Raw genomic sequence first — 20806 nt, 5'->3', positions numbered from 1 at the left:
TCTAAACCTAGACATTAGCTAATGTTGCACTGATTACAAGCAAAGTACAGAAATAACAGACATTTAATGTCTATGAGAATAGTTTTCTTTGGCTACAAAAACAATTGAGTGGTCCTTTGAAGTATGTTGAATGGGATTTGACTTATTTTGCTGGCTGCTTTAGAGGCCCGCAGCTGGGTGTGGTGGGTCACACCTGTAATCCCAGCACTTTGGGAGGCTGGGGTTAGAGGATTGCTGGAGGCCAGGAGTTTGAGACCAGCCTGAGCAACATGGTGAGACTTCATCTTCTCAAAAAATAAAAAAATAGCTGGGCGTGGTGATGCCCACCTGTAGTTCCAGCCACTCGGGAGGCTGAGATGGGAGGATCACTGGAGTTCAGGAGGTTAAGGCTGCGGTGAGCTGTGTTTGCCCCACTGCACTTCAATCTGGGCAACAGAGCGAGACCGTGTCTTCAAAACAAACAAAAAGAGCCTGCTTTGCTTCATTGGTTAACTACAAATATTTTACTGTCTAAATACATATTACATGACAAGATACAACAGACATAGTTTTACCCTAAAGAACCTACAGTAGAGGAGACAAATAGCCTAGAGTTTAAGGCAGGGCATGGTAAATGTCATGAGTAGCAGCTGATATAGTGTGGCTTTCAGAAATGGAGATATTAATGCAGATTCTAATGGTCAGCAAGTTTCTTAGAAGTGAGGCTATTTGAAGTAGGTAGAAGTTTGACTTGGGGCTGGGGTTTTTCAGGTTGAAGGCTAGGAATGAATAGAGATAAAGTTCACAATGCCTGTTCTGAAACTAATGATTAAATGGATTCTTGTAGATGGGGATAGGAAGGTAGGCCAGGACCAGTTTTTTGAATACTTTTTCCTGAAGCCATCAAGTGATTGTTTCCAGTGGCCTGGAAAGTTTATTTTGGGTAGAGGCCAAAGCTTATTTTAGGAAGATTCAAATCTGATGGCAGAATATAGAATAGAGCAAAGATTGTAGGCAAGGAGACTTCTAGGAGTCTACTGCATGAAGATGACCAAGATAAGCGTGAGATAATGAGGGCCTGTGCCAGAATGAGAAGTCCAAGTAAGTGCAAGAGTCATAATAAAGGATGGATTGAAAGTACAGTCATGCTCCACATAATGACATTTCAGTCAATAATGGACCGAATATGCTACCATAATATTATAATACCATGTTTGTAACCATACTTGTCCTAAGGTTACATATGCTTAGATACACACTTACTCACTATTGTGTTACAGTTGCCTACAGTATTCAGTGTGGTAACATGATAGACAGGTGTTTGTGTAAGTGTACACTATGATGTTTGCACAACAAAATCACCTAACAACACACTTACCAAAACATATCCCCATCATTAAATGATGCATGACTGTACTTAGAGATTGATATTATGGGAAGTGAAGGAGAAGGTCAAAGATTGACTCAACAAGCCGGGCGCGGTGGCTCACGCCTGTAATCCTAGCACTTTGAGAGGCTGAGGCAGGTGGATCACCTGAGGTCAGGAGTTTGAGACCAGCCTGGCCAACATGGTGAAACCCCGTCTCTACTAAAAATACAAAAATTAGCCAGGCATGGTGGTGGGCACCTGTAATCCCAGCTACTTGGGAGGCTGAGGCAGGAGAATCACTTGAACCTGGGAGGCAGAGGTTGCAGTGAGCTGAGATTGTGCCATTGCACTCCAGCCTAGGCAACAAGAGTGAAACTTCGTCTCAAAAAAAAGACTCAACAGTTATTACTTTATTGCTTTTTGGCACATGTACCACTGGTGAGATCATTTTAGGTATATCAACATTTTAAATTTGATTAGTTTTATATCTATTAATGTATATTAGGGGAAAAAATGAAACTAGTGTATCAAACTCATGATTTCATACAAATGTATTGTCACTTAGGATAAGGCTAGTTTTAAAAAGTGGATTGGTTTAAAGAAATAAGTAAATTACATGGAGGGTACACAGGTGTGGTGGAAGTTTAGGAAGCAGATTTATTCAGCACTTGCTACTGAATGCCTACTATGTACAATGCAGTAAGGGATGCAAAGATGGTGTTAGTCTGGATGGTACAGAGAACATGAAGCATTTCATTTTTAACAGAAATTTAAAGAAAAAAACTAAAGTTACCTGAAATCCCACCCCTTAGAGATAACTAACATTTTGATGAGTGTGTCCATAATGGCTATTACATTTTAAAAGATAACTGGGAAACCTGGCTGGAATTTTACCCTTCAGAAGACAAATAGAAGAATTGAAAAAACCTGTCTCAAAAGCAATTTAAGGCCAGGCACAGTGCCTCACACCTGTAATCCCAGCATTTTGGGAGGACAGTGTGAGAGGATTGCTTGAGGCCAGGAGTTTGGGCAACATAGCAAGACCCCTATCTCTACAGAAAATTAAAAAATGCAAAATGTTCAAAAGCAATTTAAGAATATAATTTTAAATATATATAAGCTGCCCTTTTATAGAAGACAGCAAGTATTTCCCCAGTAAGTACTAGGGTTATATGAAAGTCTTCCCAGTTGATAAATATGATGGAAAGGATGCAGGCTCCAGAGAGGTGGATTTTACCCACTATTTAGTAGCAAGACATTTTAATTTCTTACCTCCTTTTCTTCATCTCTGAAATGAAGACCTTTCTTCCCATCTGCCCAACATGGTGTTGTGAGAATCAAATGAGGTAGTTATGAATTTTGTATAAAGGAAAATGCTAAGAAAACTAATAGATGGGCAGTACCTATTTTTGTTCTCTTATGTGAAATTAGAGTGGGAAGAAAAGAAAATCGAGGGCTAAGAGTCTCTCATGAATAAGCAAGTCTCCTTTCTGTGGAAAGTGATCCACACTGTTTAAGCTGTAATCATTCCACGTCAGCATATCTTTGAGTGTGACCCTGATGCTGTTCTAAACAGCTTCCTAAATCCAGACATCAAACCAAGAGATGAGAGCATATCCTGAACAATAGAGAATGGTTGGTTGTTTTATAAAATAATGCATAATTCATATTGGAAAGCAGGTGACTGGTGAAAACAGAAGCCTAAGGACCATGTTACTTTGTGTAAAATAAGGCTATTAATACCTGCCTTATAGTAGTGAAGATTAATGAACTGTTTGTAAAATATCTGATACCTACAGTATCTGTACATAGGCAGTTAATAAATAGAAGCTGTTATCACTGTTATTATTAAACAAAAACATTAGCTATATTTTTGCTTATTACTAAAGTAGAAAAGTTGGCCTGGCACAGTGGCTTACCCCTGTAATCCCAGCACTTTGGGAGGCTGAGGCTGGTGGATCACCTTAGGTCAGGAGTTTGAGATCAGCCTGACCAACATGGTGAAACCCCATCTCTACTAAAATTACAAAATTAGCTGGGTGTGGTAACACATTTCTGTAGTCCTAGCTACTTGGGAGGCTGAGGCAGGAGAATCTCTTGAACCCGGGAGGCAGAGGTTGCAGTGAGCCAGGATCGTGCCATTCCACTCCAGTCTGGGCAACAAAAGTGAAAGTCTGTCTCAAAAAATAAATAAATAACAAAAGTAAAAATAAAAAAGTTAGAAAACATCAATAACAAAAATAATGATCCAACAAACCATAAACATCTTACTAGATATATTTCTAGTCTTCTAAACTATAATTTTTTTTTTTTACCATTTTCCTTTTATTGAATATATGGATTGTTTCCAATTTTTTGCTGTTAAAAATGTTTCTGCAGTGAGTATTTTTGTATGTAATCCTTCAGTTGTAACTCTTAATTTTCCCTTTAGAGTAGTCTATAAATTGGTGCTTTAGTTTGTTACTCCTTCATGACCATTCCCTGAAGGTACAGGTATGTGTGTGTCTCTTAGCTCTTTCAGGAACAAGGTTAGTTATGTGATGCTTTTCTCTACTAAATGTACTCTGACCCAAACTCTAATTTAAATAGGAAAGAGGTAATAAATGTCAATCGTGTATTGCAAATCATTATAATTTATCCCTCTTTCTCATACAAGGGACCTAGCTTCTCTATATGTGGTCATTTTCCTTAAAAAAATGAGGAACTGGTGAAAGAGGGGGAAAGTGGTAGAATATCTAGATTCCAATAAATCTTGTCTGTGTTCTCATGAGGCTGCATTTTCTCAGCTGTGTGAAACAAAGTCTATTCCAAGTTCATCCTTTTTTTTTTTTTTTTTTTTTTAACGTAATTTGCTCTTTTCAGTAGCTGAAGCTTATTTCAAAATCTTTAGCCAGAACTTTCTGGGATATATGTTCTCTAACTGTTGCAGGGTACTGTATGTGTCCAACGGATCAAACTTATTTATTATTTTATTCAAATATTTATATATTTATTTGTTTGGTGTTTCCATTATTGATAGGGGTCTGTTACTATCCTTTATTGTAGTAGATTTGTCAAGTTTTCTTTGCAACCCTTTTTTTTTTTCTTTTTTTGAGATGGAGTCTTGCTCAGTCACCCAGGCTGAAGTGTGGTGGCACGATCTCGGCTCACTGCAAGCTCCGCCTCCTGGGTTTACACCATTCTCCTGCCTCAGCCTCCCGAGTAGCTGGGACTACAGGCGCCCGCCACTACGCCCGGCTAGTTTTTTTGTATTTTTAGTAGAGACGGGGTTTCACCGTTAGCCAGGGTGGTCTCGATCTCCTGACCTCGTGATCCACCCGTCTTGGCCTTCCAAAGTGCTGGGATTACAGGCGTGAGCCACCACGCCTGGCCTTCTTTGCAAATCTTACAGTTTTGAAATAATATGTTGTGAGGCCAGTGTATAGTTACATGCAAATTAAAAATTAATGTATCCTCCTGGTAAAGTGAAATTTTTATGATTGTGTTGTGGCCTTGCTAAATAATCCTTTTTGCCTTTATGTTGCCTTTAAGTTGGCTGGGCACGGTGGCTCACGCCTGTAATCCCAGCACTTTGGGAGGACGAGGTGGGCGGATCACCTGAGGTCAGGAGTTCAAGACCCACCTGACCAACATGGAGAAATCCCATCTCTACTAAAAATACAAAATTAGCTGGGAATGGTAGCGCATTCCTGTAATCCCAGCTACTCAGGAGGCTGAGGTAGGAGAATCACTTGAACCCAGGAGGCAGAGGTTGCAGTGAGCTGAGATTGTGCAATTGCACTCTAGTCTGGGCAACAAGAGCTAAATTCCGTCTCAAAAAAAAAAAAGTTGATTTTGTCTGATATTAATACAGGTGTCCCAGCTTTCCTTCGATTAGTGTTTGTTAGAGGTTATCTTTTTTATTTTTTATTTTATTATTATTATTATTATTATTATTATTTTTGAAACGGAGTCACACTGTCGCCCGGGCTGGAATGCAATGGCGTGACCTTGACTCACTGCAACCTCCGCCTCCTGGGTTCAAGTGATTCTCCTGCCTCAGCCTCCCGAGTAGCTGGGATTACAGGTGCCCACCACCAAGCCTGGCTAATTTTTTCTATTTTTGGTAGAGATGAGTTTCACTATGTTGGCCAGGCTGGTCTCGAACTCCTGCCCTTGTGATCCGCCCACCTCAGCCTCCCAAAGTGCTGGGATTACAGGCATGAGCCACTGCACCCGACCTCAGAGGTCATCTTTTTACTTAAAAAAAAAAATTTAGTGATGGCCGGGCACAGTGGCTTATGCCTGTAATCCCAGCACTTTGGGAGGCTGAGGCGGGTGGATCACGAGTTCAGGAGATCGAGACCATCCTGGTTAACACGGTGAAACTCCATCTGTACTAAAAATACAACAAATTAGTCAGGCATGGTGGCAGGCACCTGTAGTCCCAGCTACTCAGGAGGCTGAGGCAGGAGAATGACGTGAACCTGGGAGGCGGAGCTTGCAGTGAGCCGAGACCATGCCACTGCACTCCAGTCTGGGCGACAGAGTGAGACTCCGTCTCAAAAAAAAAAATTAGATAAAATTCACACAAGATTCACCATCTTAACCATTTTAAAGCGTGTAATTCAGTGGCTTATAGTATATTCAAAAAGTTGTATAACTATCACTAAACCACTATCTAATTCATCCTTTTACTTTTAACCTTGGCCTTTTATTTTCAATGTCTCTTGTATATAGCATGTTAATAGATTTTATTATGGTTGTTTTTAAAGCTATACTGACAGTTACTATCTTTTTATTGACAGGTTTAGTTTATGTATGTTGTGATTACTGACATATTTGGAATTATTTCTGCAATATTATTTTATGCCCTTTGTGTCTCTTTTCTGTCCTTTCTGTTCTCCACTCTTATCTTCTCCTCACCTCAACACAACATATACACCCTCCCACTTTTTTCTAAGAACTGATTGAAGGTTTTTAAAAAATTCTGCTTAGGTCATTATTCATCTTTGGATGTTCTTGTATTACTATTCTTTTAATGATTGCCGCTAAAACTTAAGCATGCCCACATATCTGAAGATCTTAAAATACATGATATCTTCACTATTTCCGGAACAATCCAGGGTCCTTAAATACTTTGAAACCATTATGCCTTTCATCTTTTATTTTAGTTTTATCCTGTTCATTGTTTATCCCCCAAATTGTCATTGGTCTTATTTAGATTCGTCTATATGCTTATCTGTTTTTCTGCTTAACATTCCTTATTCACCTCACATCTTTTTTTTTTTTTTTTTTTGAGACGGAGTCTCGCTCTGTCGCCCAGGCTGGAGTGCAGTGGCCGGATCTCAGCTCACTGCAAGCTCCACCTCCCGGGTTTATGCCATTCTCCTGCCTCAGCCTCCGGAGTAGCTGGGATTACAGGTGCCCGCCACCTCGCCCAGCTAGTTTTTTGTATTTTTTTAGTAGAGACGGGGTTTCACCGTGTTAGCCAGGATGGTCTCGATCTCCTGACCTCGTGATCCACCCGTTTCGGCCTCCCAAAGTGCTGGGATTACAGGCTTGAGCCACCGTGCCCGGCCATTCACCTCACATCTTTTAGAAATCATTTTCCTTCTTTCAGAAGTATATACTTTAGGATTGTCTTTTTCTTTTTTTTTATGAGATGGAATCTCACTCTGTCACCAGGCTGGAGTGCAGTGGCGTGATCTCAACTCACTGCAACCTCTGCCTCCCGGGTTCAAGCGATTCTCCTATCTCAGCCTCCCAAGTAGCTGGGACTACAGGCACAACTACAGGCACACGCCACCATGCCCAGCTAATTTTTGTACTTAGTAGAAACAGGGTGTCATCATGTTGGCCAAGATGGTCTCGATCTCTTGACCTTATGATCCACCTGCCTCGGCCTCCCAAATTGCTGGCATTACAGGTGTGAGCCACCGCGCCCGGCCGTGCTTTAGGAATTTCTTTGGAAAATTCTGGTTTTGTTTTTATTTTGCTCTTATTCTTGGATATCAATGCAGAAATGACAGCTCTTTTATATTTAAAGATAATCATTCTGCCAGGTGCTTACACCTGTAATCTCAGTACTTTGGGAGGCCAAAGCTGGAGGGTCACTTGAGCTGAGGAGTTCAAGACGAGCCTGGGCAACATAGCGAGAACTTGTCTCTACTAAAAATAAAAATTAGCAAATTAGCTAGGTGTAGTGGTGTGTGCCTATAGTCCCAGCTATTCAGGAGGCTGAGGTGGGAGGATCTTTTGAGCCCAGGAGATCAAGGCTGCAGTGAGCTATGATCGTACCACTGCACTCCAGCTTGGGCAACAGAACGAGACCCTGCCTCAAAAATAAATAAATAAATAAATAAGATAAAGATAGTGTTCTATTGTGTTCTGGAATTTTTTTTTTTTTTTTTTTTTTTTTTTTTTTTTTGATACGGAGTTTCACTCTTGTCCCCCAGGTTGGAGTACAATGACGCTATCTCGGCTCACTGCAATCTTCACCTCCCAGGTTCGAGGGATTCTCCTGCCTCAGCCTCCTGAGTAGCTGTGATTACAGGCGCCCACCACCACGCCCAGCTAATTTTTGTATTTTTAGTAGGGACAGGGTTTCACCATGTTGGCCAGGCTGGTCTTGAACTCATGACCTCAGGTGATCCACCTGCCTTGGCCTCCCAAAGTGCTGGGATTACAGGTGTGAGCCACCGGGCCCGGCCCATGTTCTGGATTTCTTTGTTGTTCCTGTTGAAAACATCTGGCTCTGAGCTTACTGTCTTCTTTTTTTATTATTATTATTTTTTTACATTTACAAATTAGGATGCATTTTTTTTCCCTTTTTTTGTGAGAGAGTCTTGCTCTTGTTACCAGGCTGAAGTGCAATGGCACAATCATAGATCACTATAGCCTTGAACTCCTGGGTTCAAGCCATCGTCCCATCTCAGCCTCTCAAGTAGCTGGGACTATAGGCGCACACCACTATGCCTGGCTAATTTTTAAAAAATTTTTTTGTAGAAACAGGGTCTCATTATGTTGCCCAGGCTGGTCCATGACTTTTTGTTTCTTAATTTATTCCTTTATTTTGGTAGAAAACATCCTCTAGTACCTTCCTGAGAAAGATTACATCGGTAAAGTTTTAAGTTTGTATGCTTAAAATGCCTTCATTTTTCTGTCATACTGGCTTGCTACTTAGACTGGGTATAGAGTTCTAGATTGGAAATACTTCTCCTTCAGGATTGTGAAGGCATCGTTTCATTGCCTGCTTGATTCCAACACTGCTGATGAAGTATCTGAAGTCATTCAGATTACTGATCCTGGCCAGGCATGGTGGCTCACGCCTGTGATCCCAGCACTTTGGGAGGCCAAGGCAGGCAGATAACTTGAGGCCAGGAGTTCGAGACCAGCCTGGCCAACATGATGAAACCCCCGTCTCTACAAAAAATATAAAAATTACCTGGGCATGATAGCTTACGCCTGTAATCCCAGTACTCAGGAGTCTGAGGCACAAGAATTGCTTGAACCTGGGAGGTGGAGGTTGCAGTGAACTGAGATCCTGTCACTGCATTCCAGCCTGGGTGACAGAGTGAGACCCTGTCTTAAAAAAAAAAAAAAAAAAAAAAAAAGGCCGAGCGCGGTGGCTCAGGCCTGTAATCCCAGCACTTTTGGGAGGCCAAGACGGGCGGATCACGAGGTCAGGAGATCGAGACCATCCTGGCTAACACGGTGAAACCCTGTCTCTACTAAAAAATACAAAAAACCAACCGGGCGAGGTGGCAGGCACCTGTAGTCCCAGCTACTCAGGAGGCTGAGGCAGGAGAATGGCATCAACCCGGGAGGCGGAGCTTGCAGTGAGCTGAGATCCGGCCACTGCACTCCAGCCTGGGCGACAGAGCGAGACTCCATCTCAAAAAAAAAAAAAAAAAAAAAAAAAAGTTGCTGATCCTTTTGTTACTCTTTTTTTTTTTTTTTTTTTTTTTTTTTTTGCTTTTCTGGAAGTTTGTTAGATCTTTCTCTGTTTCATTGTTCTAAAATTTCACATACCCTGATGGGGATCTGTTTTCTTCCACCGTGTTATATGCATCACACTGTTTTCATCCACTGTGATGTATACATTAGGCTCTTTTATTCTGGAAATCGAGGTCTTGTGGTTATAAGAAATTTTCTGGAATTATTTTGTTGATTTTTCTCCTCTCCATTTTTAACATTCTGTCTTTTCAGGGCTCCTCTTACTCGAGTGCTGGATTTCTTATACTGAACTCTCCTATCTTTTTAACCGTCTTTTCCATTTTAAATATATCTCTTTCTACTTTCTAGAATTCCCTCATCATCTTCCAATTCTTTTTTTTTCTTTCTTTTTTTTTTTGAGACGGAGTCTTGCTCTGTCGCCCAGGCTGGAGTGCAGTGGTGCAATCTTGGCTCACTGCAAGCTCCGCCTCCCGGGTTCACGCCATTCTCCTGCCTCAGCCTCCCGTGTAGCTGGTACTACAGGCACCAGCCACCGCACCCGGCTAATTTTTTGTATTTTTAGTAGAGACGGGGTTTCACCATGTTAGCCAGGATGGTCTTGATCTCCTGACCTCGTGATCCTCCCATCTCGGCCTCCCAAAGTGCTGGGATTACAGGCGTGAGCCATCGCGCCCAGCCTCATCTTCCAATTCTTTTATTGAACTTACTTTTTTTTTTTTTTTTTTTTTTTGAGATGGAGTCTTGCCCTCTCACCCAGGCTGGAGTGTAATGGCACAATCTCAGCTAACTGCAACCTCTGCCTCCTGGGTTTAAGCAATTCTCCTGCCTCAGCCTCCTGAGTAGCTGTGATTACAGGTGCGCACCACCACGCCCAGCTAATTTTTTTTTTTTTTTTTTTTTTGTATCTTTAGTAGAAACGGGGTTTCACCATGTTGGCCAGGCTGGTCTTGAACTCTGATCTTGTGATACACCTGCCTCAGCCTCCCAGAGTGCTGGGATTGCAGGCGAGAGTCACCATGCCCGGCCTTCAACTTGGATTTCTAAGAATTTTTTTATCTGAATTTTCCATGTTACAGCACTTTGTTATTTTTTCTTAGGTACAGTATCTTAATTTTCTAAACTTTCTCTTTATATAATTTGTTTATTTCATGTTGCTTTTTTTCTGGATCAGATCTTCCATGTTAACAACTTACCTCTTATGTCTGGTAAATCCTTGGTTATTTGCTCCTTAGTAAGAGAATGGGACTAGGCCGGGCACAGTGGCTCATGCCTGTAATCCCAGCACTTTGGAAGGCTGAGGCAGGTGGATCCCCTGCGGTCAGGAGTTCGAGACCAGACTGGCTCACATGGTGAAACCCCACCTCTACTAAAAATACAAAAATTAGGCAGGCGTGGTGGCGCGTGCCTGTAGTCCCAGCTACTCAGGAGGCTGAAGCACGAGAATCACTTGAACCCAGGAGGTGGAGGTTGCAGTGAACTGAGATCGTGCCATTGCAATCCAGCTTGGGCAACAAGAGTGAAACTCCGTCTCAAAAAAAAAAAAAAGAAAAAGAAATAACTATTGTTAACATTTGTATATACTTTGTCTACTTTTTATATTTGTATATTTTTATATACACATTCACATTGTTTCACAATTAGAATCATACCATATATTTTTAGTTTGTGTCTTTCTTCACCTAATCATTTTCCAATGTCAGAACATAATCCTTTTTTTTTTTCTTTTTTTTGAGATGGAGCCTCACTTTTTCGCCCAGGTTGGAGTACAGTGGCGTGATCTTGGCTCACTACAGACTACGCCTCCCAGTTTCAAGCAGATCTCACGCCTCAGCCTCCTGAGTAGCTGGGATTACAGGCATGCACCACCACACGTGGCTATTATTATTATTATTATTTGAGATGGAGTCTTGCTCTGTCACCTAGGCTGGAGTGCAGTGGCGCGATCTCAGCTCACTGCAACCTCAGCTCACTGCAACCTCCACCTCGCAGGTTCAAGCAATTCTCCTGCCTCAGCCTCCAGAGCAGTTGCGATTATAGGCACCTGCCACCATACCCGGCTAATTCTTTGTATTTTAGTAGAGACAAGGTTTCACTATGTTGGTCAGTCTGGTCTCGAACTCCTGACCTCATGATCCGCCCACACTGACCTTTCAAAGTGCTGGGATTGCAGGCATGAGCCACCACGCCCAGCAACATTTTGTATTTTTAGTAGAGATGGGATTTCGCTATGTTGGCCAGGCCAGTCTAGAACTCCTGGCCTCAAGTTATCTGCCTGCCTCGGTCTCCCAAAGTGTTGGGACTGCAGGCGTGAGCCACTGCAATTGGCCCTAATCTTTGAAAACAAAATTTCTAATGGTTTTGTAATACAGTGTGACTGTCATATAACTTTATCATGATTTATTTAACTATTGTCCCATTGATAAAGATTTCTATTTCTTCCAGTTTTTTTTTTTTTTCCCCTAATCTAAGTTAGTCTAGACTGTAAGCTTTATGTAGTCTGGAAATGTCCATCTTGTTCGTCATTCTGTCTTCAATGCTTAGCCCACTGTCTCATGTGGAGCAGTGGTTCAGGGAATGTTTTGTTAAGACATCAGTTTTGAACAAAACTGATTATTTCTTTAAGTTAAAATCTATGAAGGGCTATTACTGGGTTAAAAGATAAAACTTTTTAAAGATTCTCAATAATTTATTTTTCTTTTTTTTTTTTTCAGAATAAGAAACAAGGATGTAAAAATGAGGAGGTACTTGCTGTACTAGGCCATGAACTGGGGCACTGGAAGTTGGGACATACAGTCAAAAATATCATTATTAGCCAGGTAAGTGTGGAGTGACAATTCTTTTTTTATGGCATGGTAGTCAAATTAGAACTATGGCAGGCATGAGAGGTCATATAAGACAGGTCAAGACAGACACCACAGCCAGGCTACCTGGTTTCCCATCACAGCTCCCTGACTACCGGTGTGACCTCAGCCAAGTTCCTTAACCTCTGCCTCTGTCTCCTCATTGAATGATAATACCTCATAGGACTGTTTAAGAATTAAGTGAGTTAATACATGTAAAGATTTTAGACTAGCACCTGGAATGTGGTGAGCACTATATAAATTATTATTATCACCACCATTACCTCCAGAGTAAGAACTTGGAAGATCAAAAGGAACAAGCCTAGATAAGTTGGACATTAAAATGCTTTTTTAAAATTAAATTAAAAATTTTTTTTGAGACGGAGTCTCGCTCTGTCACCCAGGCTGGAGTGCAGTGATGTGATCTCGGCTCTCTGCAACCTCTGCCTCTCAGGTTCAAGTGATTCTCATATCTTAGCCTCCTGAGTAGCTGGGACTACAGGCACCCACCACCATCCCTGGCTAATTTTTGTATTTTTAGTAGACACGGGGTTTTACCATGTTGGCCAGGCTGGTCTCGAACTCCTGACCTCAGGTGATGCACCCGCCTCGGCCTCCCAAAGTGCTGGGATTATAGGTGTGACCACTGTGCCCACCCTAAAATGCTTTTTTTTTTTTGAGATGGAGTTTCGCTCTTGTTGTCCAAGCTGGAGTGCAATGGCGTGATCTCAGCTCACTGCAGCGCAGGTTCAAGCAATTCCCCTGCCTCAGCCTCCTGAGTAGCTGGGATTACAGGCACGCACCACCACACCGGACTAATTTTTTTTTTTTTGTATTTTTAGTAGAAACGCGGTTTCTCCACATGAGCCAGGCTGGTCTAGAACTCCTGACCTCAGCTGATCTGCCCGCCTCAGCCTCCCAAAGTGCTGGGATTACAGGCATGAGCCACCACGCCCAGTCTAAAACATTTTTTTCATTTAAAAGTTATTATTGCCAGGCGTGGTGGCTCACGCCTGTAATCCCAGCACTTTGGGAGGCCAAGATGGTGGATCACTTGAGGTGAGGAGGTCGAGGCCAGCCTGGCCAACATGGTGAAGCCCCATCTCTACTAAAAATACAAAAATTAGCCATGCGTGGTGGCACACCTGTAATCCCAGCTACTCGGGAGGCTGAGGCAGAATTGCTTCAACCCAGGAGGCAGAGGTTGCAGTGAGCTGAGATCATCCCAGTGCACTCCAGCCTGGGTGACAGAGCAAGACTCCTTCTCAAAAAAAAAAAAAAAAAAAAAAAAGTTATATATTCATTGGAAATTGCAGAAAATACAAAAAGAAAGCAATTCCAATAATGTTCCTCCTCTGGATTCTAGAACCTCTAAACCAACAGATGTTTAGACTTTGGGTGAAAAAGCACTATATCATGTTGACTAGTTCTGAGCATATGTGGCCTTAACTGAATCTTCAGTGGGTTTTCAGACCTTTAAAAAGGCTGGCTGAGCCAGGCATAGTGGCTCATGCCTGTAATCCCAATACTTTGGAAGGTTGATGAGGGAGGATCACTTGAGGCCAGGAGTTTGAGACCAGCCTAGGCAACATAGCAAGACCCCTTCTCTCCAAAAGGTTAAAAAATTAGCTGGGCTTGGTGGTATGCACCTGTAGTCCCAGCTACTTGGGAGGCTGGGATGGGAGGATGGCTTGAGTCCAGGAGATCAAGGCTGTAGTGAGCCATGATCACACCACTGCACTTCCAGCCTGGGTGACAAGGAGACCCTGTCTCTAAAAAAAATTAAAATAAAAAGGCCAGCTGGTTCTGGGTGATGAATTACAAGGGAAGACTTGTGAACTCCTGTGGGCACTTTCCTGTATCTTTAGGTATAGAAATGCATTCCTTGGCTTGAAGCTATGTTGTGTGGATACATGACACTGAGTAAGACTAAATAAATCCAGGTCCAAATTCAATTGAATTTTCAGTCTAATAAGGAAAATCACTGCCCCTTCCATGAGGGAAGGGTTCCAATGGAATCAGCCTACCACAAGGTGGTTGGCTGGTCCCTGAGATGTGGTACCTTATCAAGACTGAGACTGATTGCTTCTCCGGACAGACTGGACATATGGCAGGTGCCAGTGAGGAGGGTGTCTGTGTTGACTAATACGTTAACTCCATCTTTGTCACTGTGGCCACTCTATTCATAAGTCCCTTGACTAAGCCATGGAGTGGCTACAGAGAAAGGCTAGCTGACCTTCACAGAGCAGGTGTCTTCACCAGTTGACCAAGAGCCTCCTTGACTGTGGGACTCTTTGGGTGAACATTAACATTAGGCCACCTATAATCAAACTCTGCAGTAATTTTGGAAGTTTTGTCACATACCTCTTTGCCAAATCTCCTTGTTAGCCATCCTCTACTTTTTTCCAAGGCCCTAATTATCCAGCCGAACCATTTTTTTCCCACTGCCAATGAATTAGGATATATATCCTTGCCTCAGGCTCTCTCTCCTCCCAGGCTGAGTGGACAGTGAGATATACACCTTAAAGTTCCCCTCACCGAGAGTATTTCCCTTCACCGCCACCTTCCAAGACCATCCCTGAGTGGCTCTGTAATGCCACAGCAGTCCACTTTCATCTGGTGCCAGCATATTGTGTTAAGTTATTTGTAAAATAGGCTCTGATTTTTTTTCCTGTTCAACTAATTGATTATAGGAAATGGCTTATGAGTAAGGGTTGGTTGAGGGTTGTTGGTGGCAGGAGTTGGTGTACTAGAGTATGAGCCACCTGCTTATTTAACTTACTGGTGCCTTCATAACTTGCATCATTTCCACTCTTATATCTATCACTTATGCTTGATGATGAAGTGTTTCTGGGCATACCAGCTTCCTGGCTAGGCAGATTAACATAGCATCCAGTTCAGGAGGAATAGTTCAGGTTGCAGGATCATGGTATCCCATGACCAGGAATTCAGTCTGTAGTAGGGCCCAGTAGCAAACCAAAAGTTATTTTTCAAAAGGACAATGGTTACTTGACAAAAGTGGATGCATAGATGATAAGTGTAGGAGACTTCACTGAGTTTTCTGTTGGAGCTTGTCATATTGGATCCACTGAGTGATAAGGATGAGGGCAAAGCTGCTTGTCCTTTGTCCTGGAGCAGCTGGTGAGCCTTCTTACGCTCCGAGCCCCATTCTAAGCTGACAGCTTCTTGGGTTGTCTCGTAAATGGTTTGGAGCAACACACTTAAATAAGGTCCATGTGGCCTCCAAGATCCTAATTTGCTACAGAAAAAGAATGTTGTGTGTTCTCCAACCTTACTCCAAGAGGTTGTATTTTGGTATAGATTTTTTATTTTTTTCCCCACTCATTTATTGTTCAAAATGGATCTACTTTCTCCCCTGACCTTTCTAACTATTCGGTACAGCTCCAGTGGGCCTAGAGAGGATTCAAGGGAAGCCTGTTACTTTGGAGCCTCCACTTCAAAGTCAGGTGGGAGATGTTGTATCTGATTACAGTCTTATAAAACAAGGCCAGAATCCATTCTAGCACTTCACCCTTTACAGAGAGAAAATATCCCATTGCTATTGACCACTTCAAACCCTCAATGATAGGAGGCTCAACTGAAGCTTGCCCTTACAGAAAATGATACAGTTTATACATTTGGGAACATTTTGTTTTACTTTTGAAATAAAAGTGAAACTAAAAACTACTGGCGGGGCAGGATGGCTCATGCCTATAATCCCAGCACTTTGGGAGGCTGAGGTGGGCGGATCACCTGAGGTCAGGAGTTCAAGACCAGCCTGGCCAAAATGGTGAAATCTCGTCTCTACTAAAAATATAGAAAAATTAGCTGAGCATGGTGGCAGGCTCCTGTAATCCCAGCTACTTGGGAGGCTGAGACTGGAGAATCGCTCAAACCCAGGAGGCAGTGGTTGCAATAAGCAGAGATTGTGCCACTGTAATCCAGCCTGGGCAACAGAGTGAGACTCCATCTCAAAAAAATAAAAATAAGTAAAAACTACTTAAATAATTTGTTCTGTGATCACACTGATACCTTTCTTAAGATCACACTATGATTTCTTTTTTGTTGTCGTTTTTTTGACACGGAGTCTCGCTCTGTTGCCCAGGCTGGAGTACAGTGGCACAATCTCAGCTCACTGCAAGCTCTGCCTTCCGGGTTCAAGCCATTCTCCAGCCGCAGCCTCCCGAGTAGCTGGGACTACAGGCGCCCACCACCATGCCCAGCTAATTTGTTTGTATTTTTAGTAGAGACAGGGTTTCACCATGTTAGCCAGGGTGGTCTCGATCTCCTGACCTTGTGATCCACCGCGCCCGACCACACTTTGTTTTCTTATACTTTATGGATGCTACTGATCCCATAGTGAAATCAGCTTGGTAATAACTTAGAAATTTCGTGTCCTTCTTTCTAGATGAATTCTTTCCTGTGTTTTTTTTTATTTGCTGTATTAATTGGTCGAAAGGAGCTTTTTGCTGCATTTGGTTTTTATGATAGCCAACCCACTCTAATTGGACTATTGATCATCTTCCAGTTTATTTTTTCACCTTACAATGAGGTAATGTATGATCTTTAAAATTATCACACATACGCTCTTACCTGCTTCAAATCTAGAGCTTTCAGGATAGTGGAAAAGGAAATAGAACAGTACAGTTTTAACAAATAGATGAAACAAAGTCTTTTAGTCCCTGGATTTACTGGTCAGTATGACAAAGTAGCAGAAAAATTCAAGCCCAAATAAATAAATGCTTGCATACTCTTAGGAAAATGTAAGTAGAAAATTAGACTTCAGTGGTGAACACCTAAAAGGACTCGGTAGAATGCTGTGTCCTAGGCCACATATTCACCAGTGCTTGGGTAAAAATCTTACGTGTGTGAGGGGACAAAGCAAACACTAATTGAGTCTGTGTACGGCTCAGTAAGGGAGGCTTAGTGACTGTTCCTCTGCTCCATGACCACCTGCCTCCATATAGCCTGAGGGATTCACCCAAACCCACAGAATCAAAATCAGGTATTTTGTGGTAAATGAAACTTAAGAACATTGCTCTGTGTTAGCTCATTAGGGGTATTCCGTGTGAGTGATAATACATAGGTTAATGAGACTATATAACAAACCTGACAGTGGCAACATTTCATCATGTTTGGTAAGGCTTCCAAATTATGCTAAGAAATAGTATCGAAGATCTTGAGGTATCTCCATTCAGAAGAATTCTTTCTTGGGATAGATTGCAGAGTTAAGTTAAGATGAGCTAAATGAATCATATTTTTCTATTATGTATGGTGGGGACCCCAAGAAAGAAAAATGGAGGGGCATAGATCATATTCATATAACATTGTCCACATAAAATAAATTTGGCAGAGGACTGAGATGTATTATCTTTAAACTCTTTTTTTTTTTTAAGATGGGGTCTCACTCTGTCTTCCAGGCTGGAGTGCGGGGGTGTCATCTTGGCTCACTGCAACCTCCCTCTCCCGGGTTCAAGCAATTCTCCTGCCTCAGCCTCCCGAATAGCTGGGATTCCAGGCGCCCATCACCACGCCTGGCTAATTTTAGTATTTTTACTAGAAACGGGGTTTCACCATATTGGCCAGGTTGATCTCGAACTCCTGACATCAGGTGATCCGCCTATCTCAGCTTCACAAAGTGCTGAGATTACAGGTGTGAGCCACCTCACCCGGCCTGAGCATGACTTTTGAGTCTCATGTCAGCACTCAAAAGTTTCAGATTTTGGAACATTTCAGATTTCAAGTTTTCGGTTAGGGATGTTTAACTTGTATATGTGTTTCTGGCCTGTTTGCTTGGAGGAAAATAAGGCTCAATTTATAATTTCCTCACCCTAGGTCCCCTAAATATTAGTGATCTTTCTTTTGTCCTGCCATTCCTCTTATCCCAAGCCAAACTTCCTCTGCAGTCTCAGCTCATGGAACCTTCAGTAACAACAAAGAGGTAGACAGTGGCTAAAACCCTTTCATTTACTTTTTCAGGTTCTTTCTTTTTGCCTAACAGTCCTAAGCCGCAGATTTGAGTTTCAAGCTGATGCATTTGCCAAGAAACTTGGGAAGGCTAAAGACTTATATTCTGCTTTAATCAAACTTAACAAAGATAACTTGGGATTCCCTGTTTCTGACTGGTTGTTCTCAATGTGGCATTATTCTCATCCTCCACTGCTAGAGAGACTTCAAGCTTTGAAAAGTATGAAGCAACACTGAGATGCCCAAGGTCTGTGACTGAAGACATTCTGATTATTTCTGTCCTGGCAGCATGTTCCAGCTCTTGATGTTTTTAAACTTTTTTTTAAAAGAAAAATTAAGTACAGAAAAGCTCAGATTTAAATACGTTTAATATGTCATTTCAAAAATGATTTTAATAATTCATTTCTTAAAGAAAACACCGAATGAATTTTGAAGCTTAATGTTTTTAAAGGCATAGTTTTATCTTTGACATCTAATTTACCATCAAGTTGTAAAATTGTTTGGAAAAATACAGAACTTGTTTTATTTATATACTTACATGGAAACTGCATGTGAGGTGTTGGGGGGCATATGTTTGAAAGAGGGAGCACCACCTCGGGAATCCTTTCTGTGAGGTGGAAACCGTGGTCCTGAATCGTTGTGCTCATACCTAAGTTGAAATCTGGTCTTACTTTCATGCTGTTATGATTTCATCTGGTGAATCAGTGTTTTAAATAAGAAAGGTAATAGTTGGTAAGGCCAATATTATTTAAATGAAAGTAGTTAGAAAAATGCTCTCCTACCAAATTTTAAATTTCTCTCTTACACACTGATCAAGAGTTTCTCATAGTGCTTTGAAGTTAGAAATTATGTATAGGATATTTTAAATCATTGAGTTTTGTGTTTTGTTTGTTTTCATTTTTTGGAAAATCTCTGTCTTTATCTTTTTTTCCCACATGGTAAATATGATTCCATTGGGGGTAAATTGTAGCTTTTTCTCATTCATGCAGTAAATAATACATCCTTTCATTTAGCAGAGATGGCCATATTAAACACGTTTTGCTATGTTAAAAGTGGCAGAACATGAAAGACAAATTAAAAATAACATTTTTTAAGCGACATAAGGGTGAAATGAATATGACATTTCGGGAAAAAATATAGTTTTCTATCTCTTTCAAGGGCAGAAGAGTTTTCATTTTTATTTTTGTAATTTTATCTGTAAGTCATAAGTACTGCTTAATCAGGCCTGATTCTACTTTTGAAAATTACAGTTCTGGAAATGCAGATAATGTTTACTTTGAAAACAAATGTCATGAAAGATTTCCAGTTTTTAAAGCTGTATGTTTCACTGCTTCATATCTCTGTCCACTTTCTGAATGAGAACTTAGTTTGTGCCTAGAGCTGTCACTCACTGATAATGCTTACCTTTTGGGCATTTATTCCAAAGTGGGATCGACTGTGCGCCTTTGGTATCTGACCATAAAGTCTTTTGTTCCACTGACATTTGGGTGATGTCGTCACATGGAAATATAATAAAAGTGAAAATCTAGTTTAGTACTGCATTATTTATTTTCCTGAGGCTAAAGAGGAGCAGTCCTATGCCTTTTATTCAGCATCCTTTATCTGTGACTTCATGCTCTGATAACTGCCTTTCCTTCCTTCTGTGCCTTTGAATACAAATTTCAGTTCTGCAAAAGTTAAACATTAAACATTGCCAATGCAAATGTATGTACTTTGTCTTTAGTTTGATATTTGTGTATCATTTGTTTAATTTGTGTATCGTTTGTTACCTGAACGTATGTTTATTGCCCAAGAGGAACTGGGTGCTAGCAATGAAGAGGGGAATGAAGAAATAGCCCTAATGATGAGTGGTGTCAGCACCACCTAATGATGAGTGTCAGCACCACCACTCATTAGGCTTTACACAGAGTCTCTTCAGTGGCTTCCTCCTCCTCTGCTCCAGAGTATCACCAGTTCTTGCAGATATTTCCTTGGAAGCTTCATTTGGAACCATTCCTTCTCCATTTTTATAACCTCAAATTGTTGGGCCTGCCTGGTCTGCTCCAGCTGCCTCTTTGGTTTTCCTTACATATGGTGGCAGTAATTAGCTTTTAAATATGTGACTGACTTAGTCACCCACACTTTATGTATGGCAGAGGCATAGGGATGGCCAAAAGGATACTGGTAGGTTCCTGAGATACTGACCAGTCACTGGTGGGTTCCTGAGATATTGACCAATCAAAGGAAGAGTAGATAGGCCCACCAAAAAAGGAAGAGATGGCACTTTGCACCCTAAGACTTGGTGGATGTGCAGCAGGGGCAAAATTGAGTAGGTCAGAGCCTTGGGTAAAATGGCACAACTCCAGCAGAGTTAAGCTCTGAATCTAAGGTAGAATCTCTGTTGTGTGTATATACTGGCTTTATCTGAGTTGGTCCTTTGCTGAGGTCTGAGAACTGCTTGTAAATTCTGCCTCTGTTTAGGATAGGAGAATTCCCAGGATCAGTTCAGTGGTTTTAGAACCAAATGAGGGTCCCAGCTTGCCCTTATGCTTTATATGCTTATTGTTACCGCTGATCCTACATGTGATATTCCCTCCCTAGGAAACCTTCTACTTGGTCTTTTTTTTTTTTTTTTTTTTGAGAAGGAGTTTCTCTCTTGTTGCCCAGGCTGGAGTGCAATGCCCTGATCTCAGCTCACCACAACCTCCGCCTCCTGGGTTCAAGCGATTCTCCT

General features: G+C 41.6%; 1 protein-coding gene across 2 annotated transcripts in view; it reads left to right on the top strand.

Annotated features, from left to right (window-relative positions):
• ZMPSTE24 (zinc metallopeptidase STE24) overlaps positions 1-19800 on the top strand; it is a 46290-nt gene extending 26490 nt beyond the window's left edge. Inside the window, exons 8-10 of one of the 2 annotated variants that reach the window (XM_007979274.3) lie at positions 11998-12102; positions 16535-16678; positions 18106-19800. In XM_007979274.3, coding sequence (XP_007977465.1) covers positions 11998-12102; positions 16535-16678; positions 18106-18330 — 474 coding nt within the window. In that variant the 3' untranslated portion in view covers positions 18331-19800. The remainder of the gene's footprint in view (positions 1-11997; positions 12103-16534; positions 16679-18105) is intronic. The other variant, XM_007979275.3, reaches the window with a different exon arrangement.
• The last annotated feature ends 1006 nt before the right edge of the window (positions 19801-20806 follow it).

Source organism: Chlorocebus sabaeus, chromosome 20, assembly GCF_047675955.1.
Source record: "Chlorocebus sabaeus isolate Y175 chromosome 20, mChlSab1.0.hap1, whole genome shotgun sequence".
Taxonomy (NCBI): domain Eukaryota; kingdom Metazoa; phylum Chordata; class Mammalia; order Primates; family Cercopithecidae; genus Chlorocebus; species Chlorocebus sabaeus.
The sequence above is the reverse complement of the archived record's forward strand: the minus strand, read 5'-3'. Positions and strand labels throughout refer to the sequence as shown.